A 16,575-nucleotide genomic window follows, 5' to 3' on the forward strand; every position below is an offset into this window, starting at 1 on the left:
GTGCAAAACCATACCTTGATAAGAAGTGATCAAGATAGGGCTTTTGCCAATTAGATTAGAACAGTGTTGTCATTTACACCAACACTCAAAATAAAGTTATTTGAGATTTTATTTACAATTTTTTTCCATCTTGATAAAAAATAATTAATAGTTTTTATTTAGTGGCCATTAGTCACTACTAGTCAGAGCATTCATAATATCAATAATAAAAACTATTACCCAATAACAATTTTGATGTTATCATGTTATCTCACAAGGCAGATTTTCAATGAGTAAGGATGGGGGGTGGGGTGATTTGGACATGGAACATATGTTCACTGGATGCACAGCAACCATTCATTGGAACGAACCACTACACACCTATTTCAAAAAGGTTGTCTGACCCAAAGGAAACAGGCATAGGAGATACCATAGGTCATTCCAAGATGGAAAGGAATAATTTAATATGGACACATATGTAAATACCAATAATGTTTAAAATGGCTTCTTCCACTACGAGTATCACTAAATATATCACAACACTAGCCTCCATGGTCTTGAAAATAAGAGAAAACAAAATTCATTCCAGCTTTTTTTGCATCTTGGAATGACCTAATCTCTTATCCCTTATTGTCTATCACCTATTGCATATCTCCTATCTTCTATTGCTTAATGCCTTACTCCTTTGGGTCCAACAACCTTTTTTGTAAAAGGTGTATTCCAAAGAATTTGAAGATGAAAGTATCCAATCAGCATAAGATAACCTAAAAGTTCCATACTCAGGTTTATTAATATCTTCTGGTCCAAGCATTTCTCAGCAGTTGTATCGGTAGTAAATGGTTTCTCTCTCTCAAACTGGAATGAAATAAGTCAAAGTCTACTCTTTGTATTTTGTTGAGATAATGCTGGCAGGAAACCTGAGAAAATAAGAATAATTTTCCTTTAAGTGAAAGGTTTATCATTTCTAAACAAGTTGAAATAATGATAAACCTTTGGGTATAAATGTTTTTCGATTTCAGACCACATGTCATTCTCTTCTTCAGAATAAAATAATTTGTTTTGTATGATTGGGCATGAGAAAACACATGAATATAGATGAAACTTAAACAAAGAATCTTATTCTCAAGAGAATGACACGTGGTCTGGAATGGGACAACATTACTCCTAGGCTCGAGGCGTCATCAATGCCATGATGCAAGCCAAAGGTCTTATTATTTGCCAAGGCAGGACTTGGATGAACCAATGACCTCCTACACCAGGGACCAATGGAGCTAACTATTGGACAGCCAAGCACTTTTGTGTGTGTGGTTGAGGGGGGCGGGGGTAGAGTAGGGGGCAAATCTCTTTTTTTTCTACAAAACAGAACTAAAACAGTATTTGAACTTACTGATGGAAGAAATACCCTGAATGCAGCTTTTGGTATTTTAGTTTTAAAAGACTGGGCCTGTAAAATAAAAGCATGAGAAGCCATTATTATACAAATAGCCTATTCAATCTAAAAAGATATTATGAAAGGTTGACATGCTTTAGGATGGCCTTACCGTTGAAAGATGATTATTAGCCAAGCTAGCAAGCTCAAAGGTGACATCTTTGACGGGCTGTGCTGTGCTTCCCTTGATGATGTCTTGATGGGAAACATTATGCTGGATTAAGAGAAAGAGTTGGTTTTAGTTTTGCAAAATGTTGCCAACTAAGAAAAATGAATGTCATACCTGGGCATATCCAGGATTTGTAAGGGGGACTGCTTCTCACCTAAAATATATCAAAAATCCCATGTCTGGAGTTTCTATTTGAAAGTGAGACAATTTACCTTGATAAGGATATCATTAGGTATGTAGACCTTTCTTCTGTTTGCAAGATAGGGGGCTGCCCTGAGGAGTGTTACAATGCCAACAGCTTTGCCGATGTGACTAGCTGCATGATCAGCATGAACATCTTTTATACCTGAAAAAAAGAAAATTGGCAACTATTTTATAACCAGCTTCTTGGTTAAATTCTAGAATAGAGGCTTTGCACCCATCACATGATAGCAGCCATGTTAGATCGCAGGAATAATGCAATCCTTTTACATGAGAAAGGACTCAATTCCCGAGAGCAAAGGGATTTTGTTATGCCATATTCTAACCACAGGCATTCCAAGCTAGATTATAAGTGCCAGCACTTGATGGTGCAAAGCCTCTATTAGAGCATATTTTAATAGATAATTATCACCTAGATAGTTATCATCATTTGAAAGTTGTTTTTTTTTTTGTATTTTTTTAGTAATTTTATTAGTTTTTAATATTATTCATAATAGGCTTTTGAATTATTATTATTTAACCTAGCATATTAGTAAAACTTTTTATTCTTTTCAATATTCAATATTGTAAACTTTATGTTAAATTAGCGTAATGTCTATATTTGGACTGCTGTAAGACACATTAATTTTGAAAACGCTATGTTAATATCAATAAATATATTTCATTCATTATTTTTCTCTACATGCATCTATAGCTGTATGCGATCTGCCAATCCCTAAGGTGGGCCAAATTGGTCATCTATGGGAACATAGCGAGTGTGATGGAAGCTAAGATATGCAGTCAGCCTATTTCATTTGTTTATTGTGTGCACTCTAAATGACAGTGCAAATATGTCTAATCTCCATAAGCGACATCTTCAAGAGTAGGTTACTTATCAGGCCACTTTCTAACACAACAATCAGTCCATTACCTGCAGCCTCCAGAACAAGATACAAGACAGATGATACAGAGTTTTCACAATATACTTCAAGGTTTTTTACACTGGTGTGTGGTCTATCTTCTAGATTACTTTCCTAAAAGTAATTTTGAAATTACTATTTATTAATAGCTCCAGAAAATATCAATTAAAACTCAGCGAGGATTTCCCTGAGTGGGGAAGGGTGGTTCTTGGTATGAAAGCCTGAGAGAACAGAAGTCAAGAGTTAATTTAGTATAAATGCAGTCATTCTCATGATCATCACATAAATTAGATGAAAAGTACCCCTTTATAATGGAATCACTTCTTGAGACATAACATTCAAAAATGGATACAATTTATTTATGTTCATTTTTGTTCAATGATGTCTACCTACACTTGTGAAACTCTTAGCCATTCCAAAGTTGAGGAAAAAACTGGGTTGAGTTGGCTTAACAGTGCATTAGGGGACTGTTTTAGGGGATGAAATAGATGCCATCTTGGAAATATGTCCCCTAAAACCACCCACAATGCAGTGCAGTGCCAACTCCACCAGTTTTTACTTCAACCTCAGAATGGCTTTATAAAACCTACTCGTGCATCAGTTAATCTTGTAAACCACATCTTGGATAAGTTGTGTTTCTGAACAGCCTCTATCACTGCTAGGGCAACTGGATGCTGTGGAGGGTGACCCTAAAAATATCAGACCATGTTATTGTGACCAGTTAAATGGCTCAGGAAAAACTTGTGTTTTGGAGTTATACATCAGTAAATAAAACAGACTCTACCAGGAATGTGAAAAATTTAAAATACAGAATTTCTGTTTGTCTTCACAACACAACGATCTCTCTTGTGTCTCTGGTCATGATACAATCATGTCACGATGCAATCACATTATTTTCAAAACACACTAGCGTGCGCTCAACTGTAAAATAAAACTGAAAAATGTAAGTACATTTGGCTACATTATTGTATCATGTTCTAGCTTCTCTTAAAAATAATTAAATTAGTGCTTTTCCATTTGTCAACCATTTATAGGAGTTCCAAGTGGAATCCATCCCCAAAAAAATGATGAAACAATGATTTTGAGATTCTATTTGTTAGAAGTTTCTTAATCATGCTGTCTTTCTCAAGGCACATATGGGATTTTAACACATCACTCCCTCAATTAAAGCCTGCATTTACCAGACCTTATATATTCACACACACATGGCATACCATATTTGGGGTTTCACATGCAGCATTAATTCAGGGATGGTGCTTATTAATAATCTTGGTCTTAGGCATGGCACTTATTTGAGAGTGCCATTCAATCGGGGGTGGCACTTGCAGTATATAAGGTAATAAATTTTATTTATTCATACCTTGTAGATTTTTTCCATGGTGTCCTTCCAAAACTGTATTCTCATTTTTCCAATGTGTTTTTCAGTCACCATGTCTTGTATCTTTAAGTTAAGTCATTCAGGTAAGCTTTATATTATTATTGCAGAAACAAACACTTGTCGTCACACATGATCTAATATATATTGTTGACTAACCAAAATATGGAAACAAAACCCCATATATTGAACTACATGAACTGAAAATTGAATTGGAACTGCAATGATAATAATAATAATAATAATAATAATAATAACGCTCATTTAACACTCATTAGTCAAAAAAATTCGAGTTATAAATTTCTCCTGAACTAAACAAATTTTTTTTAAATTGCATGACTTTTCGCGGCCAAGGAATGAAAATTTTAACAAATTTCAAATCTCATAAATATTCCATGACCGCATTAAAAAAACTCAAAATGCTAACAGAATACCAACCTGTGCAAGTTCTACGTTGAAAGCACGTATTGCTAATGCAGAATTCCGGGTTGCTTTGGGAAGAAGAAGTGTACAGAGAAAATTTTCGTAATCCATTCGCCTGGAAACAAAAACAGTGTGCGTTGAAAAAAGAAAAATCTGAAATGAAATATTTTCCAAGAATCCGCACGCTTTTTACCTGACTAAATTCATACAATATTGAGAATTACTTTGAACAGAATTAGTAGAATATTTTGTATATGAAACGATGGAAGATTTTCGACGACAATTTGATATTTTCAGAAATATTTTTCTAGTTCTGTTTACCGCCGCCATCTTGTATGCCAAAACTGACAGGCGTTCTTTGGTGATGCCTAACCTTCCTCGGTTGTAAAGTCCCACAGGGATCCCATGAGAAGGGTTATTAAAGTCAGTCACGTAAGTCAATATTATTGTGAAGCTTTGCATATTTGTTTTTATATTTGGTAAATACTGTTTCAACAAGAAACATTTGATGATTAATACCAGACTTTTCAAATTGGTGTTTTCCAATGTGATGTCTGAAAACTTGTCACTGTAGAAATAATATTTATTTGAATTTTATTATCCTTCTTAAATATCAGGGGCGGTGGAACCTGGGGGGGGGGGGGGGGGGGGGGGCAAGGGGCATGTGCATCCATGAAATGTTTTGGGGGGGCCTGCCCCCTGCCCCCTGCCCACAAAATATTGGTTCACATGAAATATGAATGCATAGATTCAATTTTTATTACCGTTATTAAAATATTGTTATGATATTTTGTAGTGCCCCCCCAAAGATTTTCAGCTTCCACCGTCGCTGAATATTATCCCTTGTCAAGCATAGTACTCAAAGTGCTGTCTACAAGGACTATATAAATTATAAAATAACCCACCCCCCCTCCCCCTGCATTTTGATTCCTGATAAATCATGGAATGAGGACCCAGGTTTGTTAGACGTTCACCACTAATCCCATACATTGGTTCACTGATCAAAAACATTAAGGCTACAAGGTTCAAATATCAATAATCCTTTGAAACCTGGATTGAATACTTTGTTTTTGACCAGTGAAACAATTTATGGAAAATGGTAAATTAGCTATTAAGTGCTACCCTTGCAAAGCAAGGCTGATCAGGGACTGCTACTGTCTTTTGACTCTGACTCTGAAATTATTTTGCTACAAGGATGATTTTAATACAACTACAATAATATGCTTGATACTTATACTACTTATAGATTGCAAGACGAACCCCTGGTATTTGTTACTATTTTTTATTTTAGCTTTAATTTATCTGTGCAGATGCATTTATCATCATCTTTATCATTATTACTTTCATTATTTAGCTGTACCTGCATACACTTCCAAAGGGACTGAAATGTAATTTAATTCACACAAGTCTGAGTCTGAGATGTTAGTTAATTTATGCAAGGCTGAGTCTTGGTCAGAAGATTTGGCACATACATCTTAGTACTTGATAACGGCATTCAAACACTTGGTTTATGATCTTTGTGATCCACTCCAACTGCTTCACTAACAGAATTGAAACCATCTTTCCTAAAAATAAGATATTTAAGTCAGGTTGGTTGAATTAACAGATGAAAAGGTGGGAGGACTGACAGATGGGTGGGATGGAGGACACACTGATGGATGTATAATATGGTTGGATAGTTGGACATGGATGGGTAAACATGGAAAGTTGTATGGTAAGGTGAAGCAGACTGATGGATAGATGGTCAAATGTAAAAGTGGGTGGGTGGGATGGAAAGAGATTAATGAATGGATAGGATGAAGAATGGATGAGGAGATGTCGATAGTCAGAAAAAGATGAAAGATTGGATGCATGGTTACCAGGAATGCATTACAAGACAAAAAGCTTATTTGAGAAAAAAATCAAACAATACAATGATAATTATTATAAAACGATACTAACAAAGGTTTTACTGTTTCAAGAGAAGTACAAACCTGAGAAGGTCTGCAAGCTCTTTCTTTAATCTCTTGACTAGAGGAGGGCCATGATAAGTAAGGGCTGTATACAGCTGCACCAATGATGCACCAGCTTTTATTTTGTCATAAGCATCTTGGCCAGATGAGATTCCACCCACTCCAATAATTGGAATTGTTCCTAAAGAACGAAGGAAAAACTTAGACTGGAAATATGATATATAAATGGTAAAAAATTATGCCCCAGCCAAAATGATCTGTTATCATAGCAGGAAAGAGTCTTCATTGGAAAAAATATTGATCTATATACTGACCTTTTGTTAATGTGTACATATCTCTGACTAATTCAGTGGACATTGTCCGGAGTGGTTCACCACTTAGTCCTCCTGTTTCTTTCTTATTTGCACTTTGTAGACTTGGTGGCCTTGATATAGTGGTATTAGACACAATAATACCATCGATATGATGCTAAAAAGTATAGCTAAATCAATTTGGTTCATCATAGAGTCCTGAGAGTTGGACAAGGGCTAGCAACCCTTCCCTGTAAAAACTAAAACCACCACAGAAACATCACCAACAGAGAAACAATCAGAGAATCTAGTCCCAGATTAAGGAGGGACTTCCTATGGATAAAAGATGTTGTTGATGGCCTATACCTCACAAGGGGTCTACAGGTTTAGGAGGGGGGGAGGAGTTTCAATGATCATATTTAAGACAATTCTTACATTAGGTCTGGTGACTACAGCAGCTATATCCTCTTTATCTTGTTGTGTGAGATCTGGTGCTATCTTGACCAACAGTGGTGGCTGATTGGATGGTGGTAATGAACTGCGAGCTTCAAGAACCTATTGTATAAAACACACATTGAAATGAAAGAGTGCAGTTTTCAGAGCTTTCTGGATAATGAGGGGTTTTAGGGCCTCCATGTTGTAGTATAAAACAATTGAAATTTTCTCTTGTTGTGAACCTATAATGTTGTATTGAGATTCTCCTATAAGTTTGATTTGGAGAGAACCACCAATATATATAAATACACATAGTTTGTCAGCTCTGAATTACCTCATGATACGAGAATTGCTTATTTTATAGCTACACAATACCGGATGTATTTTCTCTCTGGCTATCAATTAGCTGTCAATATAAATCAGTCTTGGCTGCTCAAAATCGCAATAAATAACTTATAATATGTGTTAAAATTTCTTTAAGATAGTAACAACAAATACTGCGGAAATCCTTTCCTGTTCTCCATTCTGGCAAAGCTCCCAACCAGACTGCTTCTCCTGCCTAGGGAAGAAGAAAAACAACCTCTTCTTGCAAGGCATTATTTGATTACCTTATCTATTAAAGCAGCCAGCATTTCTCTGCCTTGCATAGCTCTAAGTCCAGGAGTATTTGGAGATGAAACATTTATCACAAGATAGTCAGCCATGGGACCAAAGACTTCTACACCTTTAGTGTAATCTAACACTGCATCCTCTGAAGTTTTATTCTTTCCCAGGTTGATGCCTAAGATTCCTTGGTTGAGTTTCACCCTGTGTCGGTGCAGGTTTTGTTTTACTATTTCATGACCTTGACTGTTAAATCCATACCTGACAAAGAATAAAGCAAGATTAATAGACCACTTTACCTTCAGTGTAATGTTATTTTTTCATTTCAGACAATGTGTCATTCTCTTGAGAAACATTCTTTGTTTAAGTTGTTTATCCATATTCAAGTATTTTCTCATGTGCAACCGTTAAACTAAAGAAATAATACCCCAGGGAATTACATGTGTTCTGGAATGGGGAAAGTTATGCCCAAGGTCTATTAACATGTAACTTAATTTACTTCCATTACATCAGATACATAAGCAAAGGTGGGATAACAGTAGTACAACTGCCTCTAACCTCTGCAGGTGTTTCAGGTTCAATTCCTGAGCTAAGAATCAGAGAGTTTGTTGGACCAGCTCTTCCTTGATTCAAGGGTTTTTCCCAGGTCCTCTGGTTTTTCCCCTTTTAAGAAATGGGGTGCAAACAATTATTTAACACTAATTACTAAATAGTACAAAATAGTGCTAATTAAACAATAGAAAACAATAGAATTTGCATGAAATTGTGCTATTTAGTATTACTAAAGTTTCACAGTTATATTGTTTGCACTCTATCATCAAGTAAAACATTGGTGGTTCAAGATACCCAAGGCAAAACTGGAGTAATGTATGGCCTCAAGTTTGAAATACCTGGTGTTCAAGACAAGAGGAATCCATTTTATATAAACCTTATTCATGATATAATACCTATTTATGATGGCTTTATCCTCATTTAACCTAAAGACTCTTGGTTTCTGATTACCAGGTTGAGGCTCTGGGGTAATACTACCGATTTCCACAAAGCCAAAACCCATTTTCACCAGTCCAGAAACAGCCTCACCCTGTTTGTCAAAACCAGCAGCTAACCCTACAGGATTGGAAAACTGTAGCCCAAATACCTTGGTGTTCTGAGGAAAAATTGAAATCAGACTATGATATAGCCATTCACAATATAATGTGTAATCTGATTGGCTGGTTATCTATCAACAAGAAATGGATAATGCATATGCATGCAGGTGTTTGTAGATGCTCATGCAGGCACTGCAACGTCAAAGATAGTTTTCAACCATTTCCTGATACATACTGTCTTTCAGGATACAAAGCATTTATACAATCATTGTTTTTAAATATTTTTTAAAATTTCTGATGGAAAATAGTTTAAGTAATGGATGATGGATGAATGAATGGATGGATGGATGAATGCATGGATAGATGGATGAACGAATGAATGAATCAGTGCAAGCATGGATGAATGGATGGAGCATGAATGGACTGATGAATGGATGAATGAATGGATGAATGAATAGAAAAAATAAGTTACATAATATTTTAAATTTTTTCTGCTCTTAATCTTCCTACCAATATTTCAGGGTCTTCATCTCTATCACTAGGCACTAATCCATAGGACGCCATTTTTACAGCCAAAAGATGAGCTCTTTCAGCATCCAGTAACTTGATGACAGGCATTATAACATTTCTATAAAACTGTTCATCTCCTTTGACGGTGAAATACCCACAAAATAATGCACTAGTACAGCCAACGAGAGCGATACCATGACGAAATATGCTTCTTAAGACTTTACTCTTGAAGGACGACTGAAAGAAATTTCCTTGGTTTCAAGTTTAAATCATCAAAAGAAGAGTCAAGCCGTGTTTAAATAAAGCTTCATCCTTAACTTACCATAGTCTTTTGAAATATTTTAAGGGGTTTTTGCCAATTTATTTTCAAGTTTTTGACTTTTTTTATCTCAAAAAGTTTTACAAGCATTTCTGGCGGCCATGTCGAATCGAAGAGAGAACACAGGGAGCCCAAGACAAACATTGCTCATTGCCAGAGAATCTCCCCCTCCCCCTAAGATTTTGTGCAATCTCAGTGCACTCTCCATCCAATCAAATACCCGGAACACGGCATAAGCGCGGACACGGCACTGTCAGACCAATCACATTGCGCGAGAGAAAAAAATCAGCCAATGAAAATCATAGAAAATCACGGTCACAGCACAGCACGCTTTCAGCACTTAGCTTTTAACAGTCATGTGCTGTACCTTTTAAAGTAGCATTGTATAACAAAACGTTATTTGACTTATTATTTATCATTATTTTTTATGTGAAATGGCCATTTTTTCCCAGCTAAAACTTCCTTCCCTTCCGACCCACAAGGATTGTCAACCGGACCCTCCCCACCCTAGTTAAAATGTCTTTGTTTCCCAAGATGCAATTTGAAATACACCTCTGTTTATATTCTGCCATTCGCTAGTTGACTCAAGGAGGAAAAAAATACAAGGTACGAATATGTTGATCTTATTTCTTCTCGATCTCTCTAGTTGCACGATCCTTTTAGCTTGAAAATGGGGATTAAATGGTTAGCAAAAACAGCCAAAGATTCTATTTTATCAAGATTAAAAAAGAGCAAGATTTGAAACCGCTTATCATGCAAACGGCAGACTGCCATTTTGAAAGGCACTTACGAGCATATTTACAGCTTTTTAAACTATTATGAACAGTATTACGGTATTTTGATCTCGTAATTGTTGATTAAGGATCGTCTCAAAGAGATTATAGGCCATTCTCTTGTTCTGTGGCATTGTAGATTTGAATGTTAACGGCAATAATTTAGAACGACTTTCCTTGATAGCTTATTTCACAGCATAATTGATTACCACGACACAGTATAAATTAACTTCACATACTTGTCTTGTTGTACTTATTACATACTGGCATTCACTACATTGGAAGCCAAATTTTGCCCTCTCACTTACCCTGCTAGCGGTGGTCTTCGTGCTCCTTTTCCTCGCTGTTTACCTCATATCACGACAGTTGCAGATCTTATCCCATAACTTTACTACTGCTTTTGATTTTGCATTGAAGATATAGGACTTTCATAATGTCAGCAGTTGAATGTGTAGTTCCAATAATTATCCATACACCCACCATGTAGGAATGTTTTTTCGGACCCCCCTCTACCCCTGGAAATTCCAATTTTCTTCCATACAAATTCTGGGATTTTTGTTCTTTCTCTGACTCCCCTATCCTTCAGAATGGACTGTGGAAAATTTTTGGAATTACACAATAGCATAATGATTTTTTTGAAAACTAAGTATTCACAGCAGTGAAAGAAAGCTTCTCATAAATACTGCTAATATTTTCATATTATTAGATGCAACAACAACAACATCCTGCAGGCCGGCAAGTTGGTGGAAGGATCTACTATGGTTCCTACCATGGAAGAGAAGTTCAGTGTAAAAAGTGTCTCATGGTAGCATTCACCATACTGTTTATATTGATTGGTGTTATAGTCACAATAGTTGGTCATACTCTTGAGCCATTTTGGCCTGAATCACACTCAAGTTTTTGTTCCTTTTGTGAAGAGGACAATAATACTACAAGAAGAAACGCAGCAAATTGTAGAATTGTTGGTCCTATTTTTATTACTATTGGCTTCCTGTTATTGGTCTTCACAGTCGTTTACTTCAAAAAGAAAAATTCTGAAGCTCTGGCTGCTAATGGGAATAGCAATTATTATGGTGAGCCAGCACCAACAACATTGGCTTATAACCAAGCTGGCCAGTCTGTTAATGTGCCATATCCAGGAACTGGACACATTCAACCAAGTTGTCCTCAGCCACCATACCCCCCAACACAGCCTCAATACCCAGCATCCCAGCCTTACCCATCTGGAACCCCAAACTACTCAACTGCACCTCAGCCCTACCCAACTGCACCCCAATCTGGTACACCATACCCTCCATATCCAGAAACAACACAAGACAATTTGCCTCCACCACCTGCATATGATACTGTTGTTGGCAGTGAAGGAATTGGTGAAAAAAAACAATGAAAAAGACTTGCTAATAATCTTCAGCTGATGTTTGTCTCATGGGATGAACTATTAAAGAATAGTTAATGATGGTTAACAATATTTTATAATTAAATTAATATTTAACAATTATTCCCTGAAGGAGAAGTAAATATCGGGGAATATTTACCGAGACACGAGGTGATTATCGTGTGATAGTGTGAGTTTCTCGATCAATCAGCGCGAGAGATTTTCAATAATCACCTGTGCATTTTTACTAAGAATATTTAACAAAAAATACCCAAGGTACAGCTTTAAAGACTGAGACATTTAACACATATTGACTGAGACTGAGGGAAACAGTGTTTTTTGTGGTCCTGAGACAGCCATGTCGAGGGACCACAAAACACACTGCTTTCATAAGGTTCCAGTCAATAAGTGTTTTGTTATAAACAAACTGTCAAAGAATGCGAAGCAATTATTTTATAGTTTCAGATTATTTGATTTTTAAATCTTTTAAAATTTCCGGAAAATCATAATGATTTATGATAAGTAATTATATGTAATTATATTTTATCTTGGGTGTTGTTATTACCGGTCTGGTTATAGCATTGTTATATGGCTTATTTTAGATTTAATGAACAGAAAATGTACTTTACCTAGCATTTTCCCCCACCCTCCCTCCCTTCCATGTAGTTTGTGGCAAATCAAGTATCTGACAGACTGCGGACTTGCATTTTCCCCATAACTGTATTTGCTCTATTGGGAGTTTTGTTGCACATTGAATATATTACAACAGGGTGGCACAATAGGGGTTGGCATCAAGTCTCATGCATCAATATTTCTAACATTCAAGTGTCGAACACTTAAATTTTGAGGCACAAATGACGAATTTTACTGAATTTTGACTTTTCACAAAATTCAAATTAATCACTCATGATTCAAGTAATTTTCAAAAGAAGAATTGCACATCACAATAAAACTTGAATTACTGAATCATACTCTACATTTTACTATTTTCACTCCCGGGGAGGTGTGGGGGAGTACTCCCCTATATTTGCTATACCGGTACATGCCACTAAACAGGGTATGGTGTTCAGTGATTCTACTCTGAATCACCCCTAAAAAACTCCATTAATTTACTCGGTATTAGAACGCATCTAAAAGCATAATCCTTTATTGTTTCCTTCATTTTAGAACATATAAGTTCTGGGAGAAGATTCAAAATCACTTGATAACTCAAAAACTTAAGCGTACACACACCACAGGAGACCACAGGAATCCCATCGAACCCACAAAAAAATTAGTCTGGTAAGCCTGTGACTGGCTCTCCAGGAAGGAGACTGGGAAGGGGAAGAGGAGGCATTAAAACATTGGAATCCCAAGCTGGGTTTTTGTGCGATATATTTATACAGTGAATGTGTGTGGTTTAAATAAAAGGCTACAATTGTGCTTTTAATATGAAGATTTTTAAGGACAAAATGTTGAAAGTGTCAGTCAGACTTATATACATCAGTCTTACATAAGTGCTATACATTCAGACTGCAGGAAACCACTAGAGTTTCTTTCATCTTGCTATGCTCGTGCTTCCACTTGAGTTTTGAACATTTTAATTGACATCTTTATTCAATAACAGGACAGACAATTTAAATCTATGAGCGATTTTTTTTTTTTTCACAATGAAAATAAAAACATCTAAAAACTAGGAAAAAGTTTAAAAGAAAAATGGTTCCAAGCGTGCGTTGCATTTATCATTCTATGTGTTTGTGCTCTTATTGATCACAGCTGTCAGCCAATCAAATTGCAAAAATTGCTATGTTCGTTAAATGTGTTATAATATATGAGATATTGATGTAGACGCTTTCAACATTTTGTCTGGAAAAAAATTCATAGTTTAAACTGTACCCTATAGCACAAAAACTGGGAATATGACAAAGGTGGGGAAAAAATCCTTGAAAATTTATTGAGATTGGGCTACCTGTGTGTACTCGAGGGAAAATGGTTGGTATATAAGAATGCCTAGAATTATACTATCCCGCAATTTGGCTTTTCCTTCTACATTCTACAAGTTTCCTTACGCTAGATACACATTTAACAGATTCATTATGACTTCATGTAGGACAAATAACCGTAAAGTCGAGATATTATGCTCTTCCATGTCGTCAAATGTGGACAAGAAAGTAAGCCTGTCCATTCGAGGACTCGCCCCAAAACAGAAGATCACTCTACGAGCAAGACTGTGTGGAGACTCCAACGATAGATTTCGTTCGATAGCTTACTATCTTGCAGACAAAAATGGTCAAGTGAATTTGAACTCATCGGATTCTCTTGGAGGGTCATACACTGGCGTAGAGCCGATGGGTTTTATGTGGGCAATGAAACCTGAACCGGGTCAAAAACCCGGTAGAAGACTACTGAAAAGAGATGTGACAAAGCCTTATTTAGTAAATATCGATGTTCTGGATGGACATGTAGATGCTGACAATGAAGAGACACCATTATCTAGTTTGACAATCAAGAGGTATTACATGGGAAGTGGTGTTAGAAGGATTGAGGTGAAAGTTGGTCGGATCAGGGGGAGTCTGTTTTTGCCGCCTGGAGATGGGCCCTTCCAAGGTTGGTAACTTTATTGCCTAGGGAATGATAATGAACAGTTCTTTAGTAAGCCACATGAAGAATTTACTTCTGCAAAAACAAAATATTGAATGCTTTTGCTCAAAATTTCACTATACCCCCCCTCCCCCCCTTTCCAGGGACTGTTGTGAATTCATCCTTAGATAATTGCAATAGTGATGAGGGGGGCCAGGGTGAATAGGTCTACGAATCAGCAGATTTCGCAAATAATTTCAGAGTAAAATTTTAACAAATTGGTAGGTCCTATGAATCGAGAGGGTTGTGGATTTATCCACTTTTTTTATTCAGGATTTCAGTTTTTGCTCATTACGACCCCTTTTTCAGAAAGGTTTTATGTTCATTTTTATCTGCTGCGGGGGAAAAACAAGCAAACTGTCAAATTATTTGCAGATTTAGTTTTAACTCAACTTCTTAGGTGTCATTGATCTTCTTGGATCACATGGAGGACTAGTGGAATTCAAAGCAGCTCTGTTGGCCTCCAACGGCTTTGCAGCCATGGCATTAGCCTATTTTAATTACAGCGATCTGCCAAAGGCTTTACAAGAGATTGAACTTGAGTACTTCCAAGAAGCAGTGGAATGGTTGAAGAACCATCCTCAGGTACGACCAGGAGGTGTAGGAGTCTTAGGAATTTCAAAAGGAGCAGACATTATTTTACTCCTTGCTGCAAACTGTCCAGATGTAGCTGCAACCGTATGGGTGTCTGGTCACCATGGATTAGGTGTCTATCCCATGTATTACCAGGGAAAGCCTTTGGACTTCTATAAGTTTGTGCTCTCAAGATCAGTTGTCAAAGCAGATGGAAGCCTTGTTTGCAGGGATTGTACACCAGCCTTTGATGATGTAAAAGCAACTCCAGTAGAAAATATCAAGGGACAGTTACTTTTGGTATATGGTGCAGATGACCAAAATATGGACTCTGAATCTTCTACTACAAAAATCTATGAGAGAATGAAAAGATTTGGTAAAGAGGCTCAGTGCTCCTTGCTTGGTTACCATGGTGCTGGACATTTGATTGAGCCACCTTACATTCCTCATGTGAATATGAGTTACCAAAAATCGTTTGATATTTGTCTCAATTGGGGAGGGGAAACCAAGGCACACGCTGCGGCACAGGAGCATTTTTGGGCTAAAACACTAACATTTTTTAAAGAGAATTTGCCTCAAAATCCATCAAGCAAACTATGATCGTGTTTAGACCCGATTCGCTCCCCAAAGCCATGACCATTGTCTGTCCATTTAGGAGCCTTAGAATAATACACACAGTAAAAAGTACAGTGGTACCTCTGCGAAGTGGACATCCTTGGGACCTTGCCTGGGGTCCACTGAATAGAGGTTTGTGATAAAATAAATACAATGTTTCTGATGTCAGTGATAACTGTATTTAGTGGTTTTCTGTTTAATGTGTAGTTCCACAAATTATCCATACCCCCCTATGAGATTTATTCTTGTTGAAGTAAAAGAAGACCAGTATATAATTTACAATATAACACCAGCAATCAACCTAATTCAATTATGAAGCACTTTCCGACTTATGATTCCTCTTTACAAGACGAACAGTGGGCAAAAAAACTTTCCACTACAGATCTGTCAAAATATAGAACGATTTACCCAAAGAAACAAAAGAAAATGCCACAGTAGAGCATTAAAAAACATTTTATTAACTATCAATTTTCAGAAATTTATGATCAACCTTTTTCTCTAGACAAATAGTTTTGCCTATCATATAATTATATTGCTTTCTAAATAGTCACATAATTATATTAGTTTAACATTTTTAAAAATTTTATTTTATATATATATACATCATATCTTCTTTTTTGTATTATTGTTATTATTATTATTATTGTTATTACATATTTTTATAGCTTATGAACATTTTAGCAGTAAATACAATTTAGTCAACTAGATATATTTATACATTTAGCTGATATAACATCTGCAATTGTTAATATTTCAAAAATATTATCCATATTATTCATCATATATTATTTTTTCATTGTTTTGGCCTGGACTTTTATTATGCAACAGCCATGTTTATTGATGTCACAATAAAAAGCCTTTTTTAACTACATAGACCCATCCTCAGGGTTCGTGCTGAAGTAACCGTTAACTGAGTATGCAAGGACCCAAAAATGATTTTTCAAGGAG

General features: G+C 36.3%; 4 protein-coding genes across 5 annotated transcripts; 2 read left to right on the plus strand and 2 right to left on the minus strand.

Moving 5' to 3' along the window:
- Nucleotides 1–91: 91 nt before the first annotated feature.
- On the minus strand, nt 92–5,968 carry LOC116306369 (NADH dehydrogenase (ubiquinone) complex I, assembly factor 6-like). Of its 2 annotated transcripts, none has more exons than XM_031716425.2 (9): nt 5,836–5,968; nt 4,491–4,590; nt 4,038–4,118; nt 3,268–3,366; nt 2,689–2,791; nt 1,790–1,923; nt 1,521–1,622; nt 1,367–1,423; nt 92–896 (listed from the first exon to the last, which is right to left on the minus strand). In XM_031716425.2, the coding sequence occupies exons 2-9, from the start codon at nt 4,584–4,586 to the stop codon at nt 768–770; spliced, it is 801 nt and encodes a 266-aa protein (XP_031572285.1). In that variant the 5' UTR covers nt 4,587–4,590; nt 5,836–5,968; the 3' UTR covers nt 92–767. The 2 variants fall into 2 exon arrangements, with proteins under 2 accessions (XP_031572285.1, XP_031572278.1); XM_031716418.2 differs by lacking the exon at nt 5,836–5,968 and adding an exon at nt 4,669–4,805.
- LOC116306358 (dihydroorotate dehydrogenase (quinone), mitochondrial-like) lies at nt 5,742–9,785 on the minus strand. Its single transcript, XM_031716409.2, has 8 exons — nt 9,676–9,785; nt 9,354–9,590; nt 8,703–8,902; nt 7,761–8,016; nt 7,153–7,272; nt 6,742–6,895; nt 6,449–6,608; nt 5,742–6,040 (listed from the first exon to the last, which is right to left on the minus strand). The coding sequence occupies exons 1-8, from the start codon at nt 9,760–9,762 to the stop codon at nt 5,971–5,973; spliced, it is 1,284 nt and encodes a 427-aa protein (XP_031572269.1). The 5' UTR covers nt 9,763–9,785; the 3' UTR covers nt 5,742–5,970.
- Nucleotides 9,786–10,139: 354 nt separating this feature from the next.
- LOC116306385 (uncharacterized) lies at nt 10,140–13,249 on the plus strand. Its single transcript, XM_031716436.2, has 2 exons — nt 10,140–10,278; nt 11,152–13,249. The coding sequence occupies exon 2, from the start codon at nt 11,152–11,154 to the stop codon at nt 11,830–11,832; it is 681 nt and encodes a 226-aa protein (XP_031572296.1). The 5' UTR covers nt 10,140–10,278; the 3' UTR covers nt 11,833–13,249.
- Nucleotides 13,250–13,783: 534 nt separating this feature from the next.
- Nucleotides 13,784–15,802, plus strand: LOC116306587 (acyl-coenzyme A amino acid N-acyltransferase 1). Its single transcript, XM_031716676.2, has 2 exons — nt 13,784–14,406; nt 14,840–15,802. Exons 1-2 carry the CDS (start codon nt 13,806–13,808, stop codon nt 15,610–15,612), a joined length of 1,374 nt encoding a protein of 457 aa, XP_031572536.2. The 5' UTR covers nt 13,784–13,805; the 3' UTR covers nt 15,613–15,802.
- Nucleotides 15,803–16,575: the final 773 nt, after the last annotated feature.

This window comes from Actinia tenebrosa, unplaced genomic scaffold (genome assembly GCF_029948245.1).
Source record: "Actinia tenebrosa isolate PJP-AT-01 unplaced genomic scaffold, QUT_ActTen_1.0 PGA_scaffold2__45_contigs__length_23673736, whole genome shotgun sequence".
Classification (NCBI taxonomy): Eukaryota; Metazoa; Cnidaria; class Anthozoa; order Actiniaria; family Actiniidae; genus Actinia; species Actinia tenebrosa.

Coding starts and splice junctions, on each gene's coding strand:
- LOC116306385 (XM_031716436.2), top strand. CDS start 11,152: ATGCAACAACAACAACATCCTGCAGGCCGGCAAGTTGGTGGAAGGATC.
- LOC116306587 (XM_031716676.2), top strand. CDS start 13,806: ATGCCTAGAATTATACTATCCCGCAATTTGGCTTTTCCTTCTACATTC. Junction 14,407..14,839: donor TGGAGATGGGCCCTTCCAAG/GTTGGTAACTTT, acceptor TCAACTTCTTAG/GTGTCATTGATCTTCTTGGA.
- LOC116306358 (XM_031716409.2), bottom strand. CDS start 9,762: ATGCTTGTAAAACTTTTTGAGATAAAAAAAGTCAAAAACTTGAAAATA. Junction 7,273..7,760: donor TGGCTGCTTTAATAGATAAG/GTAATCAAATAA, acceptor TTTATACAATAG/GTTCTTGAAGCTCGCAGTTC. Junction 6,041..6,448: donor GAGCTTGCAGACCTTCTCAG/GTTTGTACTTCT, acceptor TCTTATTTTTAG/GAAAGATGGTTTCAATTCTG.
- LOC116306369 (XM_031716418.2), bottom strand. CDS start 4,805: ATGGCGGCGGTAAACAGAACTAGAAAAATATTTCTGAAAATATCAAAT. Junction 1,924..2,688: donor TCTTGTTCTGGAGGCTGCAG/GTAATGGACTGA, acceptor TCTTTTTTTCAG/GTATAAAAGATGTTCATGCT. Junction 1,623..1,789: donor CTAATGATATCCTTATCAAG/GTAAATTGTCTC, acceptor CTCTTAATCCAG/CATAATGTTTCCCATCAAGA.